General features: G+C 54.0%; 2 protein-coding genes across 2 annotated transcripts; both read right to left on the reverse strand.

Moving 5' to 3' along the window:
• Positions 1-2,421: 2,421 nt before the first annotated feature.
• M406DRAFT_93122 (uncharacterized protein) lies at positions 2,422-5,541 on the reverse strand (the record flags this gene model as incomplete). The annotated part of the gene is made up of 2 exons (XM_040926243.1): positions 2,422-3,664; positions 3,736-5,541. 2 exons carry the CDS (start codon positions 5,539-5,541, stop codon positions 3,173-3,175), a joined length of 2,298 nt encoding a protein of 765 aa, XP_040773742.1. The 3' UTR covers positions 2,422-3,172.
• Positions 5,542-9,274: 3,733 nt separating this feature from the next.
• Positions 9,275-11,719, reverse strand: M406DRAFT_341914 (eukaryotic translation initiation factor 3; the record flags this gene model as incomplete). The annotated part of the gene is made up of 3 exons (XM_040921714.1): positions 9,275-9,706; positions 9,803-11,342; positions 11,439-11,719. 3 exons carry the CDS (start codon positions 11,717-11,719, stop codon positions 9,275-9,277), a joined length of 2,253 nt encoding a protein of 750 aa, XP_040773743.1.
• Positions 11,720-12,225: the final 506 nt, after the last annotated feature.

Here is a 12,225-nt window from a genome sequence, read left to right on the forward strand (position 1 = left end):
CTACGGCTGCTGCGCGAAGGGCGCTGCCCCTCCTCTCTCGCCACTGTGGTGGGTATTATCCCTAATGATCTCCTTGCCAAGTCTTCAAGGTGAGCTAGGCTTTGCCAGGCGTTCTTTCTTCTCTTTCGTATTTCTCTTCTTCTTATTGCCTTCGTCCAGACGATATACTTTTTTCCCTAGCGTGGCCTCTGAGAGATAGCCGGCAAGAGACGATCCATTGAGGGGGAGGGGAGGTGGCGGTTAGATTCCCGAGTCAAAACACGGTGCAGAAAGAGGTCACACATACTATGGTTGATAGCTCTTACACACCGACCAACTCTCACACCGCCCCATAAGTTTCTACAATGTAGGGGGAGGTGGTGTGGGGAAAGGAAGAGAGAGAAAGACATGCAGATGATGATCACATGCAGGAGTCCAGTACTATGGTGTTACCTCAGCCAGCCCGAGACGATAACTAAGGCTTCCTAAGGCTTGAGGCGTGTATGAGGCTTGTCGAATCGCTCCGAGAAGCAATTGAGCACCATTCCAGAGCAATTGGTGAGTTCTCACCGGCAAGGGCTACCAAGATGAACCTAAATAAGCTGCAGTGTAACTTGTACTGCAATATCTAGACGCTGTGTATTGGGGGGAGAAGACAAAAAAACAAGGTCAAGACCCATCGTCGAGGACAAGCCAAGTGAGGGCTCAAAAGAGGGGGGCCTGGACCCTGACTCTCACATGCAAATTCGGCCGTCCTGGCTCTTATCTTATCTATCAATACTAATTGGCGCACCTTTTATCCACCGGGGGAGAGGCAAAAACATTACAAGAGCACGAGAAGTCGGCTAGTTGCATGGGTAACCCAGGTAAAGCCTTGCTTGGCTTTGTTGGCTGCGTCCCCTCCCAAAGCCAGCCCATTATTTCTTGCCTGTCTTGGAGGAGTCAAATCCAGAAGGAATTGATGGAATCGACCACGATATACTTTTGTTTTGCTCAGGTTGGGCAAACGACGAATTTGACAGTACGATCATGGTGTGAGTATTTGATGCGTATCATCTGATCTGGCGCACCAGAGTCAAGTGTCCCCTCTTTTTCTTCTTCCTCTCTTTTTCCCCTGCTTCTCTTTTACTTAGTACTATATTCTATCATACTATTATTAGTGTCCTTGAAAAGCAGCTCGTCCGAAGGGCCCAGCGTATCAGATCGTTTTGTTGGGGAAGCCAAATTGTTGAGCCTCCTCGCCTCACTTGAGAGACACGGCCAACCCCCCTTTCTCCTTTTCATGCCTACCCCTCTCTTCCCTTGGACCTTGGGGAGATTCCAGTTCCACACACAACGCATCATCACTTTGCCCTGCATCTGATTTGTCCAATTGCATTTGTCCGAATGCTGCAAGGCTCTGGGGGAGGCGGAACAAAGAAAAGAAAGAAAAAAAAAAAGGGAAAGAAAGAAAGCAACCTCCTCTAATCCATGTCCCCCTCCCCCCGCCACTAAGGTTGACAGACAAGCCGTTTTCGTGCCCACCCTTTCTCCGCCTGTTTTCGTTTCGCTTGTCCCCCCCCCCCTTTTCCCGAATCTGAGTATTGTGATCCTGTTGCTGGCCTGTCCCGCACACAACGGCTCGGTTCACCACGTGGCCAATCCGAAGCAACTACCCGTTCCACGATCCGTGAGCCGTTCTACCATGGCTTTTCTTCAACCCCGCCCCCTTTTAAAAAAAGAAAGAAAAAAGAGTTTAGTTGGTTTCCTTCATAAAAGAATTATAGTAGTGTTCTCCGGTGGCCTTAGTCATGGCCATATGATTACAGGTAAGCCGATGATTACAGTCATGACAAAGGGCCCTCAGGGGCCTCGTAACCTAATAAGCTGGCCACCAATCATTCCTTCATTGGTGTGATGAGTGCTACTACTACTACCTCAGAACTTCCCACCCCATCTTTTTCTTGATAATGCACTCTCGCAGACCAACCCCTCCTCTCCCTCCTCCCCCCCCCCCCCCCAACACACATGTAAGTCTCTCCAAGATCTGCCAGCCAGCAAAAGCCACATTGCGACCAGACACGTCAGCAGTGTCCTCCTTCCTTATCATACTCCATCCACCCAATCTTTTCTCAACGCAAACAGTCTGCAGGTGCTTTTCTTGGCATCACATGCCAGCCACTTCCCCCCTTCATCCGGCTTTCTCTCCAGAGAGGCACGCTACTCTGTGGATGGAGTCATGTAAAAGACGTGGCGACGGCGTGTGTGGATCGAGCATTCCCTCCACACGCAACAAATCCCACGAACAACGTATCCACCGAGCGCCAACCTCGCAGGAGAGAATAATGAAATTGCCTTGTAATGGGACAGAGGGCACAAAAGAAAACGGTCAATGTCCTTGATGCCAAAACCCCACAACAGACATCACCACCAAGGTAAGAAGGGGAAAGGAGAACGCATGATCTCGAGAGGCCTCATGGCCAATATAACATTGGTTCTGTATCCAAAAGTACATCTGCGGATCCATAGCTCGTCCGCCCCCATTTTCCCACCCTATGATCTATGTGCCGCACCCTTAGAAGAAAAAAAAATCCCATCCTTTGTATCGACGTGTAAATCATCAACCGAGCCTGCCCTATCTATGCAAACCCCAGAGGGCCTCGGTTGTAAAATTCATAGCTGTCACGCCGCGGGGTGCGAGCTCAGGTCAGGAAATGACCATCCCTTTTGCACCGTCGTCTCTCTCCATCTCTCCTATTGCATAGCGCGCTTCACACCAAAAGGTACATGAGCCCTGGTTGCCATGCAAAACCGGCGTGTAGAGGCCAGTATAGAATTCCAGGATGGACGTGCCATGACTCCGTTGCTCCCATTCGCAAATGAAAGAGAGAAAAATAAACAAAAAGAAAATGAAACCCTTTCGTCTCCGAAATTATCTCCAAGCCAAGTCCAGGTGCTTTTCCATCCCCAGCACATTCACGAGAATTAAGGTGTACACAATATTGTGGAAGAAGTACGAATGAGATGACCAAATGAAGGCCACAAAAAATGCCAGTTTGTCTCGGTTGATCGACAGCATCCGGGTAGAATGGGTGCGACAACTTGAGGTCGGGAGACCCCGAGGGCTTGGCCAGAGAGCATGCTGTGCACAAAGCCTTTATAAGGTGGGGATGGTGGGTTTGGTGTTTGAAAGGCTCGGAGGGTGTTGTGATCGTCAGGAATTATTCTTTCCGGCCTCTCGGACCGCCTTCATCCATCGATCCTCGTCACCAGGCTTGCCCACGAGCCGGTGCTTCTTGCTGCGGATCACCTTCTGGACCTCGCCAACGCTCTTGGTGCCAAGGAGGGCCATCTCGTGATCCAGCAGCACCGCAACGCCGGCCCTGATCAACACCGCATCACCCTCAAAGATGTAGACATCCCACAGGCGAGATGCTTCATCGAGGGCGAGCTGGCTGGTGAAGAGAGACGAGAAGATTTCTCCCATGTACAGATCCAGGTCATGCTCGGGCAGCTTGGTCAGGTGGTCGTGGAGATCGCGTGACTTAGCTGCCAGGGTCTGCAAAAGAAGGTTGTATGCTGATGACTTGGCCCCGGCGTCATCGGAGTGGAAGCTCAACGGCAAGGCACGGTTGAGGATATTGGCAAGTGCGACGAATGCAGCTGCGGGCGTGGGAGTGTTTAGGAGAAGAAGTGCGGCGATAGTCTGTCATACAAGGTCAGTTTCAGGTTGCCTCATGTAAAAGACAAGAGTATAGGAGGAGGAAATAAACTCACGTTGGAACCAGTGACGTAGCCGATGTCACTGCGATACATCGCATATGCCGACAAGACGTCCAGAAGGGACTGGTGAAGCGGGCCACCAGCCTGGAAGATGCGCAGGTCCTGCCAGGTGTGCTCCTCGACATCCTTGCGGATGGCACGCATCCAGCCGGTATACTTGTGGTCCTCAGGGCTACCGTGGCCTGCCTTCTCACGAGCATCGGCGGAATGCGCCCGTCCAAGAGCCGCCTGGAAGGACTTATCCGTCAGACCCAGATCGTTGCCGATCGCTTTGGTCCAAACAGCACCACGGCTCCTAGGGGCGACACCCATCCACCAAAGCTCACGTGTGCGGCGCTCACGGATGGCGTCGTTCCACCTGGGAACAATGTCCTTCTCCCAGATCTGCATGAGGCTGTCGGCCGCCTGATCCTTGTTGCTGGACATGGCCTTCTTCTTCTCCTCCCTGCGGCGTTCGTTCTCCTGGCTTCGAGCCATCATCTTCTGGTACTCCTTCAGGTGACGGCGCTCTTCGGCCGGATCCTTTGGCGGGAGCCACGAGGGGCGCGTGCGCGACAAAACAGCCTCCTTCTCCTTAGAAATGGGCAGGGGGTCGATCATGATGTTGGTACGGCGCAGAGGCGGCAGTTCGGCCAAGGCAGACTTGTGCTTGGATTTCGATTCATCGCTGTGCCGGCGCGCCTTGGGGATCGATCCGGTGCTCGACCGCTGCGACTTGGTCGCCAGCTCCTCGGCATGCTCTTCCAGCTTCTCGGTCAGCTCCTGGGCGTCCTTGTTCAACTCTGCCAGCGTCGCATTCCAACTGTTGGCCCGCTTGATGGGGCTCGTAGCGGTGCTTCCGTCGGGCGATCTCAGAGACGCAAATGTGGCATCGGATCTCGCGCCGGGGGACCGCAGCTCTCCGATAGAGCCATGCGCAGCAGCGACAGCAGGCGTTCCATTACCAACACTGCGTATCCGTGTGCCCTTGGCGGGTCGTTCCGGTGAAGCTGTCTTTGAAGAAGGCTGGCTCTTTGTGCGCTCAGAGACAGGACGAGGCGATAGCGGGACATTGTCCAAGACGAAGCCTTCGGGGATATCATCACCGTCATCCTCGTCACATTCCTTCTCCAGCTCCGCCTCGCTCTTTCGTTCTCGGTTTGACTGCCAGCTGCTCCGGCGCAGCTGCAATGACAGGGCGGGGCCCCTTGTGGCCAAGGAGAGACTCGGAGCGAGGTTTGGGCTCGGAGTTCGGTGACGACGGCTGAAGGAGGGGACCGAGGGCCGACTGTTTGGCGTACGGTTGCTCTGGGTTCGGAGAGGAAGCGGGTTCAGAGATTCGGAGACGAGCTGATTGGTGCTAGCATTGCGCACGTGGGGGTCACGGCGCTCAGTTTGCAGGTTGGGCGAGTTAGACCGCCGCCGCATGGGATTGTATATCTCTCTCTGGGTCACCTGCAGAGTCCGCGACTTGGACAATGGCCTTATGGGCGGCTGCTGCTGCTGCTGTTGCGGCTGCGGCTGGGCCTTCAGGTTGGTCAAAGACTTTGCGGCACGCAGGTCAGAGGCGTAGGAGCGAGCGAACGGGCTCGGGTCACGTTTGGGCTGGTGCACATCGTGGTCTTGGCTCGGAGCGTCATCCTGAAGGCCAATATCTTCAAAATTGCTCACATCGGTGATGACGCTCTCCCTGTCCGAACCAAAGGACCTGGAGGAGGGGAAGGATGAGGACTTGGAGGACTTGGAGGTGGATAATCCCGGGGGCGATCCGGCGTCGGAAAGGACAATGGTTTGTTCAACGGGTCGCTCGTACAGCATCATCTTGGCATGGTCCTACGCCAGAAGCGGAGAGATCAATTGAACTGTTGTAGGTTGCCTCGAGCAATGCGGTGCGTGGGTAACGCCACTTGCAACCCAACAAACAATGTCGTCGTCGTCGTCGTCGTCACCGCCAAAAGGGTATAATGTCGTTGCCCTCGGTGTTAATGACGTTGCAGGAGGATATAAGCTTAATCTGTAACGACGGAGATCACCGCGATGGGGCTGTACTTCGTCCGGTCGTGCAAGTTGGGAAAGACGGCGGCGGATCTTTGGTCGACTTGAACCTGCAGCAGCGCAGCCGGCAGTGTGGGTCAGGAGTTAAGGCGGGGTGTGACGTTTGTAGTCTGAGGGCGCATAAAACAAGTCGATCTTGGGATGGTTGACGTTCGTGAAGCGCCGACAGTGTGTCCGAAGACCTTTCTTGCCAATTCAAGGTTGTTGGCTCTTTCGTGTCCTACTTTCCGTTGTTGAAGAGTAGCCTCGACAACCGATGGTGGCTGACAGGGCAGAATAGAGCAGAAGAAAGAGCAGGAGCAATGGCTCTCTTGAAGACACGATGAGACGAAAGAGGCGCAGAGTCCTTGTGTGTGCGTGATCCCACAGCACAGACTTCCACTCTCTCACACGCCACAGAATATGACGACGGTGGTGCGTAAGAATCGGTCACGATTGGGAGGGCCCAAATCCAGGCGGGGCGGAGAATAGGTGTGCTGGTTGGTGTTACTGGTCCTGATGCAGGGTCTGCAGGGTCCGAGAGGTCTGGTCTGGTATGTGTCTCACGATCTCAGACGGGTCAAGGTCGAGGCCGGGGTCGGTCCTGGTGGTTAGGCCGCGTGCAGGAATGCGACTTTGCTGATGGCTGGGCCAAAAATAGGGTTGCCCTGGGCCGGCTTGACAGGTCAAATAAACAATGGAAAAAAGGTTGAATGAGTGGTCTGCCTGATTGGGAACAGATAGTAAGGATTAAAGCATAAAAAAAGAAGAAATAAAAGAAACGTGCTCCAAGGAGAGTCGAGCAACGGAGTTTGAAGAAACAAGCTGGTGTAGCAAAAATGCTTGTTCCGGAGTAAGGTTGGTAAGTTAGAGGAAGATCTGAATGCGTCGTTATAGATCCAAGCTCCTCGCTAGAGACTCAATGGAGCCGAAAAAGAAAGAAAAAACGAGTGACCGAGTTAAAAAAAAGAAAATCTCTGGGAGAGAAGTTGGAGGATGTGCTAGATACCCTAATGAGAAGAGGAGGAGAGCGAGTGGTGAGGTGAGGTGAGGTGAGGAGAAGGAGAGAAAAAGAGGAGATTAGGCGGGAGCAATGAATGAGCGGATGAGGTCAAAGATCTTGAGCGGGTAGATGGGATGAACATTCAAGGTCGCTCTTGCTCCATATCTAGTGGAGGTCCAGTGCCAGGCTAGGACCCCCAGGCTAGTATCTCCACAGGGCCAGCCAGGCCTCTCAAGAACCTGCCCCTCTGTGTGTGTGTGTGTAAACCAGCCCTGTAAAGTGATGGATCTGGCGCCGGGAACAGTGGTACTATGGTAGTGTTGGTGCTGGTATTGGTGTGATGGGAACTAGCTACAGGGGGGCGGCAGGGCCGTTGTGAAAAGTTGCTGCCGCTAGAGACAGCACCGAGGAATCCACTAAATCGCTTGCCTAATTTCCAACGGCTCCGGCTGCTGGAGGGGGGGGGTGGGGACAGGGATAGCACCCTAACATCTCTCAGTATAATTCTACTGTTGATTCTGCTAGTGCCCACGTCCCCTTTCATCTCGATTGACCTTCACTCGCCATTGCTTCTCTGGTTTGATTATGGTCGGCGAGCGCTGGGGGGGGGGGGGGGAGGATCGGGATGCTACCACATAAGCACCAGCAAGCCATGCATGTGCAAGCCAGGCAAGCTTGCTTTTCCCCGTTTTCCTAGCCCACACCATGCCTTCTCAGGACAAAGTGCCGCCGGCCAACAGGTTTTCTCTTATCTCTACTCTCAGAGGTCTGGAAATATGCTCTTTTTTCTCTCTTTTTTTTCTTCTCCCGTCCACCCTTGCTATAAGTCAGGAGATACACTTTCGGTGAACATGGTAGTGAATGCAACAGTGACTTGGCAACGAGAGAATGAAAGCAAAATAAAAAGTCATGTCATAAGAAGCTGACCAACCGAGAACAAGCCCGCAGCATCCTTCGAACAACACCGCTATTTCGGATCTCGAAAATGGGGTTCTCCTTCTCGGGAGGCCGGAAGGCCAGGAGGCGCAAGGAGGAGGGGTCAGCTAAAGGGTCAATCAAGTGTTATTTTCTCCCCCCGCTCCTCTCTTTCGGCTCACCCAAAAGATGGCAGAAAGTGGGCTCCAACAAGGGCCCCGCGTCCTTCTATTTTGATCGTGTGCCCTTGTTAGTAATCTACCATCTCCAGTTTGTTTCTTTGTCTCCATGAAGTCAAAGCAACTGGTCACCTTCAAATAGTGCTCGTATGTGTGTGTGTGTGTGTGTGTGTATGCGTTCGAATGTGTTCGTGGCCTGTGGATAAAGATACTCTCGCTTGAGAGGATGCGAAACTTTTTTTGGTTCAGCGGTACGCGGGAACCCACCCTCCAGGTGGCTTTCCTTATTTCTTAGTTTCGTACCCAGCAACGCCGTGGCGTATTCTCAAACCATTCCCTGACGTTCTTTTTCACCCAGCGCCCGTTGATTTTGGCTTCTCTAGAGAGACTTGTACACAGACAGCACACTAGAAGCATCAGTGAAAGGAGATGAGGAGACCGGGGGAAAAGAGGAATGCCAATAAGACACACACACACACACATACACCCACAGAAAATTTACCTCATTAAAAGATTACATCAAACGTGACATCGGCTTTACAACACGCAGCTTTGATTTCATCCCCTGGGTCCAATCACAGCTCAACCCCTCCAGGCGCCGCCGAAATTGCATACCGTTTTCAGAAAGGGGAGGGGAGGGGGTGTAGGATGGAGGGCCTGGCCAGATTCCCACTCGCTCAGCCTTGCGCGGTGCTGTGGAAACAATCCCAGCGGGGTGGGCTCCACCGCGTATCTTATGTAAAGGTCGGTCCCCCGTCATCTTGCCCTGGGCTCGCCTCGCCTTGTGGGTGGGTTCTTTTTGCTTGTATAGGCAACAAGCTTGTACTGTGGTATGTAATTCAATCCCTCGCTCAATCAGTCAAGGTCAAAGATCAACTCGTATTGTGTGCGTGCGTACGTATGCGCAGTGCAGTTATGTCAGCTAGTGTTCACACCATCCATACTATGGCAGCGCTATACATAATACACTCGAGGCTATGACCCGCCAGTTCGTCGTATTTTGCTTTGCTTGCATTGATCATTCCAACCAGTATAGACCAGACACTGTCGAGTAGGATACATGAGCAGCAAGTCAAGCTGCTCGGGAGGATCGACTGGCTCACCCACGGACCATAGATCGAGGAGTAACTGCGGCAGCAGTGCAGCATTGGTGATGGATACGGTTTGATCGCCTGTGAAGATCCTGGGCACCACCACCCAAACCCAATCTACACATCAATGGGGAAAACGACCACATTGTCGCACAGCAAACCTTTGTCTCCACCCCAGGAGCTCCAGATCGAACTTCATTTTCTATGACCAGCCCAACCCCTGAAGCTTTTTTGTTTTATGTGCAGAAAACGAATCCCAGTGGACATTGCAGGATATCTTATCCCCTGACAAACCCAGGTACAGAGAGAGGCTATCCTCAACCTGTGAAGGTCTAGGTGCTGACAACCTCCTCGCTCTCCTCGATTACCTCTTCCACAATCTCCTCGATCACCTGTTCCTCCTCGCCCGGCGCCAGCTCCTCCATCTTGGCCCTGCGCAGCTCCTCCGCCGGGTCCGCGGGCAGGCCCAGCGCCTCGCGCTCCTCCGCCGCCTCCGCCTCCACCGACTCGCGGAACTCGAGCCACTCCCGCAGCTTCTCCCGTCTCCGCTCGATCACCTCCTGGTTTGCGCCGGTGATGCGCTGAGCATCCTCCTCCTCAAACACACGGGAGTATTCGCGCAGGTTCTTGCGGATCTGCTTTTGCTCCTCCTTGGTGAGAAGTGTTGCCGGTCGGGGCCGCCATGACCATTGCTTAAACTTCTCCAGGTGGTCCTCACGCAGCAACTCGCCCCTGAAATCATAGATGTGGTATCCATTCTCCATCTGCACGCGCGCACAACATTAATCCCTGGTCTTTTTAAGTTTATTTTGGAGAGGGGGGGGGGGGTTGGCAAAGGGGTGAGGCCCAGCTTGACTTACAGAGTGTTTCCATGCAGACGCCCAAGACGCGACATACCGCCCCGAAGGATCCCATTCCACATCTGTGACACCGTAGTGATCCGCAATGTTCATGAGCTGCAGGTTGGCCGTCAGGTCCTTCTCAGCCTCAGGCTTCTCGCCCTCAAAGTCCAGGTCGTAGAACTCGAGCTCGGAGCTCTGCTGGTTGTGCACAGTTGCCACGACCACGAATCGTCCTCGTGGCGACCAGTAGATAGCATTGCTGTTCTTCTTCTCCAGGGTCCGCAGATGCCTGAAATTGCCGATGGCGTTGCCCTTGGCCTTCTCTGGGCAGAAGAAGGCGACGTTGGTCTTGGGAGCAACGGCCGTGGCCCCTGGTGGCTCAGGGGCCGTGATGATAACAAACCGGTCTCCCTTGGGCTCCCAGGCAAAGTTGATCACGGTATCCTTGATGGTGTCAACAACCTCGACAGGCACGCCCTTCTCCTTGACGCGGAAGATCTCCAGGGTGGTAGCCTGGGACTTCTTAGACTTAGAGTGCCTATCAACCTTGACGCAGATATAGGCACCATCGGACTGCCAGTGAAGCTTGGCGTCAGAGACGCTGAACAGATTAAGGGACCGAATGACCTCTTTCGAAGGGATGCTCATCAGGCCAACCTTGGCAGGGTTGCTGCCAATCTCGGGGGTCCAGTAGCAGAACAGCTGCTCGTAGTTCTTGACACCGTCGCGCTTTGGGGTGGTGGGGGCCCAGTCAAAGTCCATCACACCCTCGATCTTGATGGTGGTCTTGTCCAACAGTCCCATACTCGGCAGGGTGTAGACGGAGATTGACTGACCCTGAGTCATACGGGCAACGTACTTGTCATCCGCTGACCATTTGAACGCGGGCCAGGGCTGTCTGGGAGGCTTGACAGGGCCACCCTCGGGGCCAGCAGGTGCGTCGAGATTAGCAAAGGACCGCAGAGGCTTGCCAGTGGCGATATCCCAGACGACGTAGTTCTTGCCGTCATCGTCGCGGGTCAGCTGCGGGTGCGCGTCATCGCCAATGGCGATGGGACGGTTGGACCAGGTGACCAGGTAGTTCTCGTTGGGCGAAAAGGCAACCAGGTTGACAAACGGGTGACCAAATCTGCGGTGCCTGGACCAACTAGCACCAGCCCACAGCTGGACTCCCTGTGCGTGAACGCTGATGAGATAGGTGCCGAGCGGGGACCACTGCACAAAGGTCTCAGTCCAGAACTGACGGTCAACGATGTTCTCAGGGACGTCCTTGTCGTTGTTCCAGAAAACGCCAACGGTATCGCCCCGGTGCATGACGAACTGATCGCGGCCGCGGTCGGCGGGATCAGCCAAGAAGGAGCGCAGATGCTCCTTCTCCTCGAAAGGCTCGATGTTGGGAGGCTGGTATTCCTCGTCAATCCTGCCCTCACGGCCGTATCGCTCGACATCGGTCAGTTTGTTGACGCGCAGGGTGTGCTTCTTGTCGAGGGGAACCATGTCCAGCTGGCGCACAGCAGCGCCAGCCTCAGCAGCTGAAGAATACTCGACGAAAGCGAACCTTTGGGGCGCGAGAAAGCGTTAGTACCACCACGTCATCCCAAACGATATGGCAGGCCGGGTAGGCAGGCACAGGATGAAGACAAGGAAGACAAACCTCAGAGACTTTCCATCATCACCGATAGGCATGTAGATCTGGTCCTCGCGTGTCTTGCCGACCGAGTTCAGCTTCTTTTGAAGGAACTTGACGAGCTTCGGCTTCTGCTCCTCAGTGACCTCAGGCAGGCCGTCGACGACAACGAAGTGATCATAGCCCTGGTCAAGGGCAACCTCGTACTTCTCGCGCAGGTCGGAGACGTCTACCTCCTCGTCATCAAATTCATCGTCGTCAAGGTCGGCCTCGCGAAGGTGGTCGAAGGTCGCTGTAGGCGGAGCCATACTGGGCAACGTGTCGACCGAACGGTACAGATCCACGTAGTTGTAGGACGAGAGAGGTGCTTATCCTCGGGGAAGCTGGTCTTGATGTATATGTTTCTTGTTCTTCTTGTTGGTATTGTTGTGATTGTTTGTGCTCTGCCCCACTAATGAACAGAAACAGTCGGGTAGCCACAAAGAAATTGTTCCTTCTGGAGTGGCTTCGTCGTTTTCGAAGTGGCAAGGCGAGGGGACACCTGCTGGGGATGAATGACGGCGGGATTCTGCGTGCAGCTTACTGCTGTCGATGCAGGGCGCTGTGGTCGTCGCAAAAGAAAGGGATGTATGTGGGCAGCGTCAATTTTTGCTGAGATGGGGGGAATTTTGCTACAAGCGACAACTGGGACGGCTTGGAGGAAAGTGGCCCATGCTCGACCTGACTTGCTCGTCTTTTTGGTGGGGCCCAGGCGCCAGTGGGCCTGACCTGCTGAATGAGTGGCATCCAAGCATCCGGCCTGGAACAACCTTTC

Source organism: Cryphonectria parasitica, assembly GCF_011745365.1.
Source record: "Cryphonectria parasitica EP155 unplaced genomic scaffold M406scaffold_7, whole genome shotgun sequence".
Taxonomy (NCBI): Eukaryota; Fungi; Ascomycota; class Sordariomycetes; order Diaporthales; family Cryphonectriaceae; genus Cryphonectria; species Cryphonectria parasitica.